Raw genomic sequence first — 12,366 nt, forward strand, 5'->3', positions numbered from 1 at the left:
TAGTTACTCAACGTTGCCCTTTATAGGGCGCATTTATAGTTTGTCACAATATTCTATTACTTATATAATAATAATAATATCAGCCCTGTATTATATACTCGCCCACTGCTGAGCACGGGCCTCCTCTACTACTGAGAGGGATTAGGCCTTAGTCCACCACGCTGGCCTAGTGCGGATTGGTAGACTTCACACACCTTCGAAATTCCTATAGAGAATTTCTCAGATGTGCAGGTTTCCTCACGATGTTTTCCTTCACCGTTAAAGCGATCGATAAATTCACAAAGAATACACACATGATTTTAGAAAAGTCAGAGGTGTGTGCCCTTGGGATTTGAACCTGCGGACATTCGTCTTCGCAGTCCGTTCCACACCCAACTAGGCTATCGCCGCTTGCTATTACTTATATATATTTTTTTAATTATCGCAATGTCTTACGTCATCAATCTTTGGCGTACTTTATTCCTTTTTTGGAAAATGAAACAATGACAAGATCTTATAGTTATTCATTACTCGTGGAATACACGAGCGAATTTAGGCGGATTGTTTGACGTCGTTACTTCCACATTCATTCGCATTATATGCGTATTCAACTCTTCTATTTATGTACGTACATAATGCAACTGGTACCGTTATACTCTTTAATTCTTCTCAATAATAAAATTATTACTGGTACAAAGTATAGACGTCCCCGGATTAATCCGCAAGACGAACTAATTTGCATACAAATTAATTCAGTTTCTCTGGTTAGACGTGAAATGCTTTATGCAAAACTGGAAACCAATTCTGTGTTTACAAAACTTTAGCTCGTTTTCAGAAAACTGGACTGATATTTTGTGCGTTAATAAATAAATTAGTTTCAAAGCGTAAAGTATTCTACGATATGATTTCGATTTAGTACTCGCCAAAGAATGTCACATTTGGTTTTAGAAAGAGATAGAAGATTAGGTTAGTCTTCCTAGAGCGTTGTCTCTGTCACTCACATGATATTTTGCCATCTACTATCCGATCCTATTGGTATAATTCAATGTGTAATTCTGGCGAGTGCCATACGTCATTTTCTAGCTCAACGGTAATGAAAATACCGTGAATATTGTGTTACATTAGTTCACGAAACTACTAGCTGAGTTTCACGCATTTAACTCTGAACAGTTAGATAGTCCGTTATCATTGAAACACGGCATATCTACGAGACTGTTATTTTGTGATTTATTACCTAAAAGAGCATTTCTTGAATTGGCGGGGCATATTTTGTACATTGTGGTTTGAAAATCTAAAATTTCCACATAAAGCGAGGTACGGTACACTGCTGCAATAAAAAAATAATATTTCTGGCTTAAAATCGAACATCAATCTAATTATCAACTTTTGACATTATTTAACGTTTAGATCATTTCTTTCACCGGTAACCCTATCTTACGACAATGGCGGGAAAATATTGACGTCAGGAGCGCGGTGCGGGCCCGGCGCTGTTGCGAACAGCCAGCAACGCAGTTTGTTGGCGTTCCATTGTGACGTGTGTAACCGCTCGCAGATGCCGCCTGGCCCCCTCCCACCCCCCTTCGAGCTCCCGTAGCCCCCCTATGCTTTATAACAATCACCGTTTGTGACACAACACACGCTTTTACTGTCGACCGAGTGTTTGTTCGTATTAATTATATTCAACAATATACTGGGGACTTTGATTTGGATTCTGTTTGTAACTTGGCCTGAATAAAAGCGGAAGTGGTGTGAATTGGAATTCGAATAAATGGTGTAAATCCTTCTTAAAGACTTCGGAGGTATTGTTTCTAGATTAAAAATATCCTGTTTTCGTTACCAACGCTTTAATGTTAAGATCATATTTGCAAGTTAATATTAGGAAACAACTTTTCAGTTACCTATAAAGGATATATAGATCAGTCATCGCGAACAAGCCTAACCAATTAGCCAATTTTAGTATTTTGAATGTCATTGTAAAATCTAGTACTAAAACCTTGAATACAGGAATACACAATAAAAAACTACCCAATCTTAAATGAATGAAAATGTAAAAGAAAAATTAAATAATGCCAGCGTTACTTACAAGTGATAAATCATTAGTAAATTGTACGATATTTATTAAATTTTATGTTCTATTTTACTATAAACAAAAAGCTGTATGAACGGTTCCGATTCCCAGAAATTGATAACTCTATGTATGACGCTTGGATACAATGGAATTTATTGGGACCGCTTTTATGCACTCCATTTATTTATAACAGTAAATATACTTAGTATTAAATATTCGGTAACATAATATTTTAAATAATATGAGTGCCCGGAAAATTAAACGAAATTCAAGTACATTCCTATAGAACCCAATAACTAACGGTAAACAGAGACTTACATAAATAATTATGCAGTTTATAATGTCCAATTTACGCATAAAAACGATTATTTATTAATACAATATGTGTGATCACAATATTATAACGTTTTTCTATTGATTAAAATCCAGGTTAATTCTTTTCGCGGCGGGTTATTGTTTATTATGGAAGTGGTGTACTTACTTGCAATAATACAGTCTGCCATCTCTCCCCGTGTGCACCGTCCATCCTTCCTTCAGTTCAGTCTGCAGCCGCTCCAGCGCCGCCTCGTCTTCCACAGCGGTTCTCCCAGGCCGAGGAGACCCTCCAATCCTCGGGCTGCCGTACTTCGGACTGGCGCCCAAGTTCGGACTGTTTGTGCCGAAGCTAGGGCTGTTTGTGCCCAGTTTAGGGCTGTTATTGCCCAAACTGGGACTGTTGGTGCCCAGTTTGGGACTATTGGAGCTGGAAGCGCCATCACTCAGGCTGGGGCTGCCGGTGAGCCGTGGGCTTACGTTGGGACGCGGGCTGGGAACTAGCTTGGGACTGGCCGCGCCGCTGGGACCCGGCGACGACTGCTGCAGCAGCATCGCTTACTCGTCATCCCACCATATTAGTTATTGTGATCTGTAAGAAAACATAATATATTCAGACATTATGTCGTAATTTAAAATATTCGGCAAAAAATCTATAACAGTAGTAACAGTATTCGAAATTTAAAATAAATTAAATAACAAAATGGTTTCGCACATTTTTATAAGAAAAAGAAAATATTTTTTAAGTAATCCAACAGAAGACACAACAGGTAAGATTCATTACTGAAATAAAGAGCTTCATTTCAGCAAATGAAACATGGCAGGTGACACAAATGCCTTAGCAATAAAAAAGATTTGGACAAAAAGGTAGCGAACAAATGAAACTCCACCGTGGCCCGAATAGCGACGCCGATTAAAACTGGCCACAAAAAGCGCACGAGAAACCAAATTGCCGCCAAAAAAGTAAAATACGTCTGCGTAATACCGAATGACTCCGAATTTCCCGCCATCGAATATTATGAAACGCCGCCATTTTCCTTTTGTTTATTTTTAATAAAGAAAGCATTAGGGTTTCGGCAAGAATTTATATTTTTTATACGTGTTAAATCCGTAAATGGGCTGCTGAGTGGAAAATCCTTTTCGGGATTGGCGATTGACTTACGACAGTCGAGGGATTGGGGCCCAAATGTTTTATATGTTTTATAATACCGATATATTTACAAAAATACCTACAATAACCTAATCGTTACTATGAATATTTCGGTGCCTTACTGTTTAATACATATTCCGTTATGTCGAAACTAGAGTAATATCAAAACTGTGTGTAATTAATTATTGAGTGCAGTTTGTTTATACTAAGGTTAAAATTTAATTGGTAGTTATCAACAGATCGGCGGTTAGATGAAACAGTTGCGAGAAACGGCCAGTAATTAGATGATGCGCGTCCAAGATGAGGTCAATGTGGTACAAGTATCAGCAACAGTGTATACGTTATTAGATATGATAATGGAAAATTATTTGTTTCACATCGGAAAGCCGAATGGACTCCCGAAAGAAGATCGAGTGTTGGAGATTCGACCCCAAGTGAATCGCATGCACATTTTGAAATGTTACGTCTATATTCATATGTCCTATATTACGTCTATATCGACTACCAATTCTAAGCGAGTTTTTTACATCGATAATCAAGTTTTTGGCCGACTTGCGCGTAGAACATAACTAGACTAGTGAGGTGACATATTTCCTACATCATTATAAAATAAGAGCTGATCATTCGAGCTTATCAATAGATGTCGCTAGGAGTAAAATGGGAAAACCAGTGACAATTATATTCTATGATTTCGCTTACGTCATTGCCACTTTTCAAAATACGATGGCTGCAAAAATAAAAATATGAAATATTAATTTGACTATAAGCCACGGATACATACTCAGTTGGCGAAAAATATCAAATGTCCCTCATATTTTATTCGCACGTAGTCACTCATGATGGCGGGCTGTCAATGCCTGATGCGTAGAGATTAAACGAACGCCATATTTAGCGTTTTTTTGTGGGAACGATCCACGTTGTTCCCACGGAGGTTATCGCGGGACACACTCGTCTACCGAAATGAATGCATCAAAATGATAATGCAGTAAAATTGGGTAGCGACAGTCATTATCAAGTGGTTATATGACGTTTATTGATCTGACGTCTGAGCCTGGTGTGTTTGTTGTATTTCAGGATAGAAACCGAAAATTTTAATATCTCGGACTTGTATTTGCTTCCCTTGATGACTCAGTGACCTTCTTCCACATAAACAGTGTAATGGTTGACTATTTTGGGTTTATGATACATTATTAACCGTTCAAGTATGTAGCTATTTTAGACGCAGCATAGACGCGTGTCAAAGTATCGACAAAACACTACTATGAAAATCACATTGCTGAAACAACTGCTACGCGCGTTCGAGTTATTAAGCGTCTATGCGGTGCCTTACAAAAATCTCTATTAACGATCTATTACGATAATTGGTATTAATTAAAATAACATTAAAACTGATTGAATTTAGCAAGAACGGTGAAACAACAGGTTCGCCTTCCGACGGGCCGATACCGTTACAAATGGCTTCCTGTGCAATTATATTTAACGTAACCATAGTTGCAATATGAAAAGTAACCTATATATAGGGACTTTGAAACCCAGTGGTCACAGGTAGAGTCAACTAGCATACTACTACTACTACCAGTTCCAAGTATATTCAATTCAGAACTCTACCAGTTCTGTTTTCATAGGTATAGTTATTACTCCCCGGTACCATAATTACATTTGTATAGCGGGCTTTTATCATATTTATGTCTGTGATTTTAATTTGGAACGTAGATCTAAAATATGCATTGTATGTGAATTTGTGCAAACCGTCGACATTTGCTCAGGCTAGTAACAAATTGCAGTTACGGTGTAATTTTTGAATTTAAGTTGTTTGAAAATCTCCTTAAACATATGACATTATATATGTATTCTGTTTAGCAATGGGACATTTGAAGTGGAATACAATCTATGACTGGTAATGGAAGACGTGAAATGACACAATAGACAAATATTGGTATTTTAGTTGGTACACAAATATACTATGTTCTAGTCCTAATCTAGAAACCAATAAACAAACACATGTTTAAAGGCGACAAAATAAATATAACCGCGACCTTCAAGATGAACATCCGCGGATGGGTGACGCGTCGTCGCCTTACCGAACTGTTTATTTACTAATCAGGGCCGGATCCAGGAAAAGCAATAGGGGCAGAACAACTAATATTGACAGAATTAATCTTCCTGCTAAAATCATATAACCTATAATATTTTATTTGGAGAATAATAAGTTAAAATTGCCTAAGTATAATGAAAAATTTTTCGTTGTTATAACGTGATTACTAAAAATAAAAAAAATCACACTCTTTATCAACAAATTCTCTCCGTGACAAAAATTTCTCGCGCCATATTTACACCTCGTATTAAATGTTTGGAGGTCATCTCCCCCTTCGGGAAGCCCTTAGTACAAACCTATTACCACTCGTGCATTAATTACATATGTCAGGTTAGTAAATTACGCGGGCGTCATAATGTCACAACTAATTATCTATGATTTTCAATGTATATGATTAATCGAATATTTCGAATATTCGCCGGCGTACTTGCGCTCTATATTTTACCTCTATGGTAATAAAATTAACAGCATATTAAACGAGATTTATGTTAATGCGGGAAATGGTAGCGAAGTGCAAATATTATGATAGTTTATGGCTTGAGGTTCTCGATAGAGTGGCTTTTCATTATTAATAGACTTACTAAATTTATTTTTACTAATGCTTCATCATTTGAAGATGTTCTTTATTTTTTGTTCGTATTACAAGAAAATTTCTGCCCCACCCAGTACCAGGGTAGCAGAATATTGTAAGTTTATCATCGTTTTCTTTTGCAAATATCGGGTATATGTGGTTCCCTATGATGTCTGCACTGAATAACCTTCACTAGTACACCGAGCAAAAGGCAAAAGCCCCGGTGGCGGTCTTTATCTTTATAGTGCAATATAAAGGTCAGCTTGTACTGGACATTTCCAACATAATTAATTTAGTCTAAATCCACATAATCGCCGGAAACTGAATCATTGTTAATTTACACACTATGGATTAGAAAGAAACAAATTAATTTGCCAAAACGAGATAGCGCAATGACAGTTGCAGCCAATGACCCCGCCATTGTTGGCGTATAGTCTATGGGTAAGTTCATTATCTATGGTCACTAGCGTATGCTGTCATTGTTCCAGAATTGCGTCGGATAATTCGACGATAGATTGTTTGTCGATGCAGCGTAAACGCTTTTGGTATTGAATTGATGTGGAATTGCATTGTTTATGGTTTAGCACATTATGAATTGTGTTTTGTCTACTAACTCAACCTGGCAGTTTTGAAATTTATTGACTTAACGACCTAGACAAAGGCGGAGGATTAATAAAACAAAGTCGATGAGAAAGAGCGTGAAGAAAATTCGGGTCTACGCATAGATATATTCACGATTAAAAACGATAAAAAAAGGTGAAAGAACGCAAAATAAGAAAAAAACCAAGCTGTCACTATACACAAAACCACATGACATTTAGTAATTTAATAAATCAAGGAGACGCTATTCTTACGAGACGTAGAGAAGAACGGTTTGATATTAAACATTCCGGCGATATATCAGGGCTGTAGAGACTGCAGAATTTGTTAAAGCATCTTTATGTAGATTCCCATGTCAGGTCCACACAACATTGTTCATATATATTCGCAAACTTAGTATTAAGCATACAGATTTTGTTTTGCAACTGAATAAATAGACCAGAGGTATTTTTGAAGGGTGGGCAGAGACAACTAATTCACTCAATGTTCACTTAAAATATTCCTTACTATGTTAATAGCGCAAGACAGCAACCAAAGTTATTACCATCATTGATTGCAATAATTATTATTAAAATTATTCAGTGGCTATTTCAATATACATCAGCTTGTTCAGAATTCAGACAATTTTTTTTACAAAATATTTCGATATACTTGGAAAAGAGGGATTTGACTATCATTGATTGACGGTGAATGAACAATTCGTTTAGAAATCCCAATAGTTTGAAATTTATTGAAGTTATGATGCGCATAATTTAAACGTAATAATATTGAGGTGTTATAATAATCTACTAATGCATAATTTTCTTGCATCCTATTACTGTTATGTTATACTAAACATTTTATATATTTTTAAAGAAATAACACACATTACACGCGACAATCAACATAATCCCAAAGACGCGCATAACATAGCGAAACTGTCCCCGTCATGAACAAATAGTGTTACCAAGTCCAGTGTTTAATTATGGAGTTAGGATCAAAACGTCGGAACGACAGTTTGGCCGAAACGACCCGGCCAAAGCGGCCCTTGAAATTAGCCAATCAAAATTTAATCTGTTGACTGGGCTATGTATTTCCAGTGTAATTGAAATTTAGAAATTCTGTAATGAAATTGTTGAGAGCTGTTCTGTGACGAAAAGGTTCCGGCCGGTCAAATAAGTACGCAACCTGTTTTATTGCGAGGGTACCTGACTCCTGAGGGATACGCTATTTGTGCCAGTGCCCGGTAAAGTGAGTTTCGTTACTCGTTTATATATTGTGGAAATAAGAGCGTTTTGGACAAAATAGGACAAAAAAGTGATAACGATAAATTAGAAATGGTCAGTGGTCATGAATTCGATGCCTGCTTTGAGATTAATAGTTATTTTGATCCACAAATATTTGTTCCAAGTTTGTGTATTATTGGATGACGATTCCTCTTCATCTCCTGCCACCCTGAACTTGACTTGCATCGTGCATTAGCTTACTTAAATCCTGTTAAGCTTGACATTTAACTTATAATGCAAATCTCTGTGTTAAGTTAAAACAAAGCAACAATTATTTTGCCTTTATGTACAGTATTAATCAACAGCACACTGTACTTCATTGAAAGAACAACTCGTTACATACAAATGTTAAAATAATAATTACAACAGTATTCCAAACATGTATTATATAATGATTTCCAAACACAACAACGCAAAGTCGAAGTTGCAATATCTACCTACATTTTACAAATATACAATTTATTAAATTTTAGCTGTTGGTCAGTCCCCTCCGTGACCATGAAAGCTGCAAGTCTTCGAAACGTCGGGAGAAAACTCAAATATTAAAACCACGATAAACTCCGAAAAATAGTTTAATTTTAATGCACTATATAAATTAAAAATGTATGAGAAGTCTACCTTACCGAACTGGGCCAGTATTTTAATAGTACAGGCCTGTGCCCACAGGTTAATTTACTGACGTCGAAGGCAGAGGAGTTATGATGATTTACTATCGCTCACATACATCGCTAAAGCCAATCCTAAATGCTAACATGTTCGATTGTTCAAACCAATTAATATCACTTACTCGAGACATTAACAATGCTATAAACTATCAGATTTACTTCATGAATACAATTGAAATGTTAAATTGGATTAAGATTCTGAACTAGAATAATATGGCATTAATGCATTTGTTTTTAGGCATTAAACGCCTTACTAATAAACCTCGCACATGATGTGTTACGCAGAACAATACCTAATCCTATATTGTTATATGTATATTAGAATCTATAGTGTTTGTCTTGCTATGTCCAGTTATATCTATCGTCAAAGGATGCAACATAAAATTTTATTTGCCTATGAAATACAACACTTTATTATGTTGACCGAGCGCACAAGGATTGCCTTTGGTGCCGAATGTTATAGTAATTAAGTACTAGCTACAATTAATTGCCTTCAACAATTCCGCACATAGTCTGCCAGGAAACAAAAATAACATAAATACTTGACGTCTGAAATAAAAGCAGCGGTACTCAGTCTACAACAGGCCCAAATAATATACATTGAAACTTGTAACACCAACAACAAATCGTCAGTACATCCTCTCGAAGTTTTGCGCTGCCATTAGCATACACTTCTCGCTTTCCGCGTGACACGTAGGAAAACATCCGTTCGGTTAGTGCCATTGGCGCATTGTGTACTTATGCTAAATTTAGCATGAGTCATGGCGCCCCGCGTGGGCTCCGGTAAGGTCAACTGGCTGGTACCATCCTCGTGTGGCTGTTGTGGGATGGTTCAGTTGTTGTATCAAACGTCTAATTCTAGAAATAGTTTTGCCTATAATAGGAATACTATACTAGGTGCTACTCGCATGAAAGAACTTTACTGGAATTAAAGGTTCACTATTTACTTTACTATACAATATGCAGGTTAATAACAATGAATCGGCGATAAATTAGTTGGGAGCGGAATGTCCTCCGAGGTAATGTTCGCAGGTTCAAAAACCCAAAGGCACGCATTTCTGTTGTTTGTATATGTGTGTACGTTATTATCTTTTGCTTTAACGGTCAAGGAAAATATTGCGAGGACACCTTCATACCTAAGAAAGCTTCTATAAGAAATTCAAAAAAATGTTAAGTCTATTAACCCGCACTACACCAGCGTCGTGGACTTAGACCTAACCTCCTCAGCAGTAGGAGACCCGTGCACAATAGTGGAACAGTGTATAATACAGAGCTGGTACTACTACTATTATTATAATTATATGTATTCACTGTGTTTATGTCTAAATGCCAAAAGCTCCACAATATTGCGTATTATGTCTAAACATCAAAAATCTCCACAATATTTTGCATTTAAATAAGAAAGTTTACAATGATGATGATCTTGAGGTGATAGGTCTCTCGTATAGGACAATCTTATTATACATTCGAGGAGAAAATACACTGTCTGAGGGAAATTAGGCGATTGTTGGGTCCACCGTACTTACGACCCAGCTCACAAACCCAGTGCCCAGAAAACATTTCTATAGTAAATTCCAAGTAATTACCAATCTATCACAAATGACAGCGACGCGAGTAACCCAATGATGTAAGCCCGTCCTGCTACAGTCCACGCTTCTCGTCGACAACTGTCAGTATTGGGCGACGATGCTTCGTTACTTTAGCGTTTAGAGGTCATTCATATGTCAAGGTGACGTATATTTCATTTAACATATAACCAATAAATGTATCCATGGAGTTACTGCAAGCTATTTCTTCTATTTAAACCGAAGAAGGTGAGTCTTCCTGTTTGTTTTTTGTTCTCGTTTTATTGGTCTACCAGCAGCAGAACAGGTATTTTCCAGGGATTGGTAATCATGTCAGACTTAACAGAAATTAGCGGCCGAGTGAAACGTACCTCTGCTACGCGTACTCTTTATGCCATAGGGTATATTTTTATAGAGGTTCGACAAAGTGTCGATAAAGAATGAGTTCAGTAGCGTCAGATTTAATAAAGATAGAAACCAATCGAAATAATTATGCCGGCTTATTTAAAAAATAAAAACATATATTATACAAAATTTAAACACGTTTTATTATTTTGCGCCTAAAGCATCACATAATTAATTTACATATATACTTCGTATGTATACATATGGGCGGATTAGGCATTCTCTTCTTTATTTATTCATAATTCTCACATTAAGTTTTATATGCGAATTTTAAGTAGTTCCTTATAGGTATTTTAATGATTATTCAAATAAGTTATTCCTCATATCTACGTAGGTGCACCATAAAGTTACTTACCATGTCAATCAAAATCCTTATAAAATTAAAATCATGTCCAGATTTTACAATATAAGCCATTCAATCAGAATCACATAAACATAAACACCCATGTGATGCCTCTGAGATACGTTTAACAATCCCAAACCTCGTGCAAGCAAAATTTACGAGTTGGAAAGTTTCAACCCCTAACAATAAACAAACATCCACGAACTTTCCTATCTCAACTGTACCGTTTACACATATTACGATTCGTTTCAGTTTTAGGTTCAGTGACTTGTGCAATCTTATACGTTAGTAATTAACAGTAATGTTTAAGACACAAGTCGTGCCAGGTTAAAAAATGTACCCAACTGTCTCAGAAAGTGTTTCTCCATTTTATTATTCACTAAAACTGCTTCTATTTTTTTTATACACAGTAAAGTGACCCCACTGCATCATATCAGATGTTCTATTCTATTATCTCATTCCACTTACTATCGTAAGTGGAATGGGATCTAATAGAATGTCGACTGACAAGTCCTGTTGGAGCCAGATATACAAAGGCTGATCCACGAAAATGACACTTACGTGGGCCATTATGGCGGGTTTAAACACCTTGTGTACGGTGGTCACTATACAGGCGGATATAAAACATATTTCAAATCAAAAACACATTTATTAGACACAAAACCTACGTAAACTAAAAAAATAAACTGAAATGTAACTAAATTAAAATGTGCTATACACAATAAAGTAACTAAACCGCATCTGCCGCTAAATACAATGTATTCCAAAAACGGCGACAAACGAAAAACGAAAATACATCACGAAATAGAAAGTCCGATCGAAAGTACTTGGTGCGGACTGCGGTCTGAGACCACAACGTTATGTCACACGAATATCCAATGTGGCTTTATAATATAGGTGGAATGGTGTTTATGTAATAATTCACATAACTCACGCAGAACCGGTTGTGATGTAAAGAAATAATTTAGATGTTGGTCACTCGGTTACTGTACTCATACTGGCAGTAAATATTGAGCTCAAGAATCTGTAACTGAACGACGAATCATCATAGGTGGTGGTAGGATATATTTATTAGCGGATATATCCGCTCGGATAGCGATCACCGTATACAAAGTGTTAAAACCCACCATAGTAGTGATGGTGGTAAGTGTGTCGCGTTCCGGGATCAGCCTGAGTATATCAGGTTCCAACAGGCCGGCACGATTGTGTCGACTGTCGAGGGGTAATCATCTCTCGTCAGGCGGCATAAAATGTAGCCTATAGCACTCAGGAATTAATCCTATTAGAGAAAACAAAACAAAGTCGGTTTAGCAATTCCTGAAATCAACGCGCTCAAACAAACTAACTC

General features: G+C 36.7%; 1 protein-coding gene across 2 annotated transcripts in view; it reads right to left on the bottom strand.

Moving 5' to 3' along the window:
- LOC119189774 overlaps positions 1 to 12,366 on the bottom strand; it is a 152,617-nt gene that overhangs the window by 96,030 nt on the left and 44,221 nt on the right. For both annotated transcript variants that reach the window (XM_037440337.1, XM_037440338.1), the window contains exon 2: positions 2,529 to 2,951. In XM_037440337.1, coding sequence (XP_037296234.1) covers positions 2,529 to 2,914 — 386 coding nt within the window. In that variant the 5' untranslated portion in view covers positions 2,915 to 2,951. The remainder of the gene's footprint in view (positions 1 to 2,528; positions 2,952 to 12,366) is intronic.

The sequence above is a fragment of the Manduca sexta genome, chromosome 19 (genome assembly GCF_014839805.1).
Source record: "Manduca sexta isolate Smith_Timp_Sample1 chromosome 19, JHU_Msex_v1.0, whole genome shotgun sequence".
Classification (NCBI taxonomy): domain Eukaryota; kingdom Metazoa; phylum Arthropoda; class Insecta; order Lepidoptera; family Sphingidae; genus Manduca; species Manduca sexta.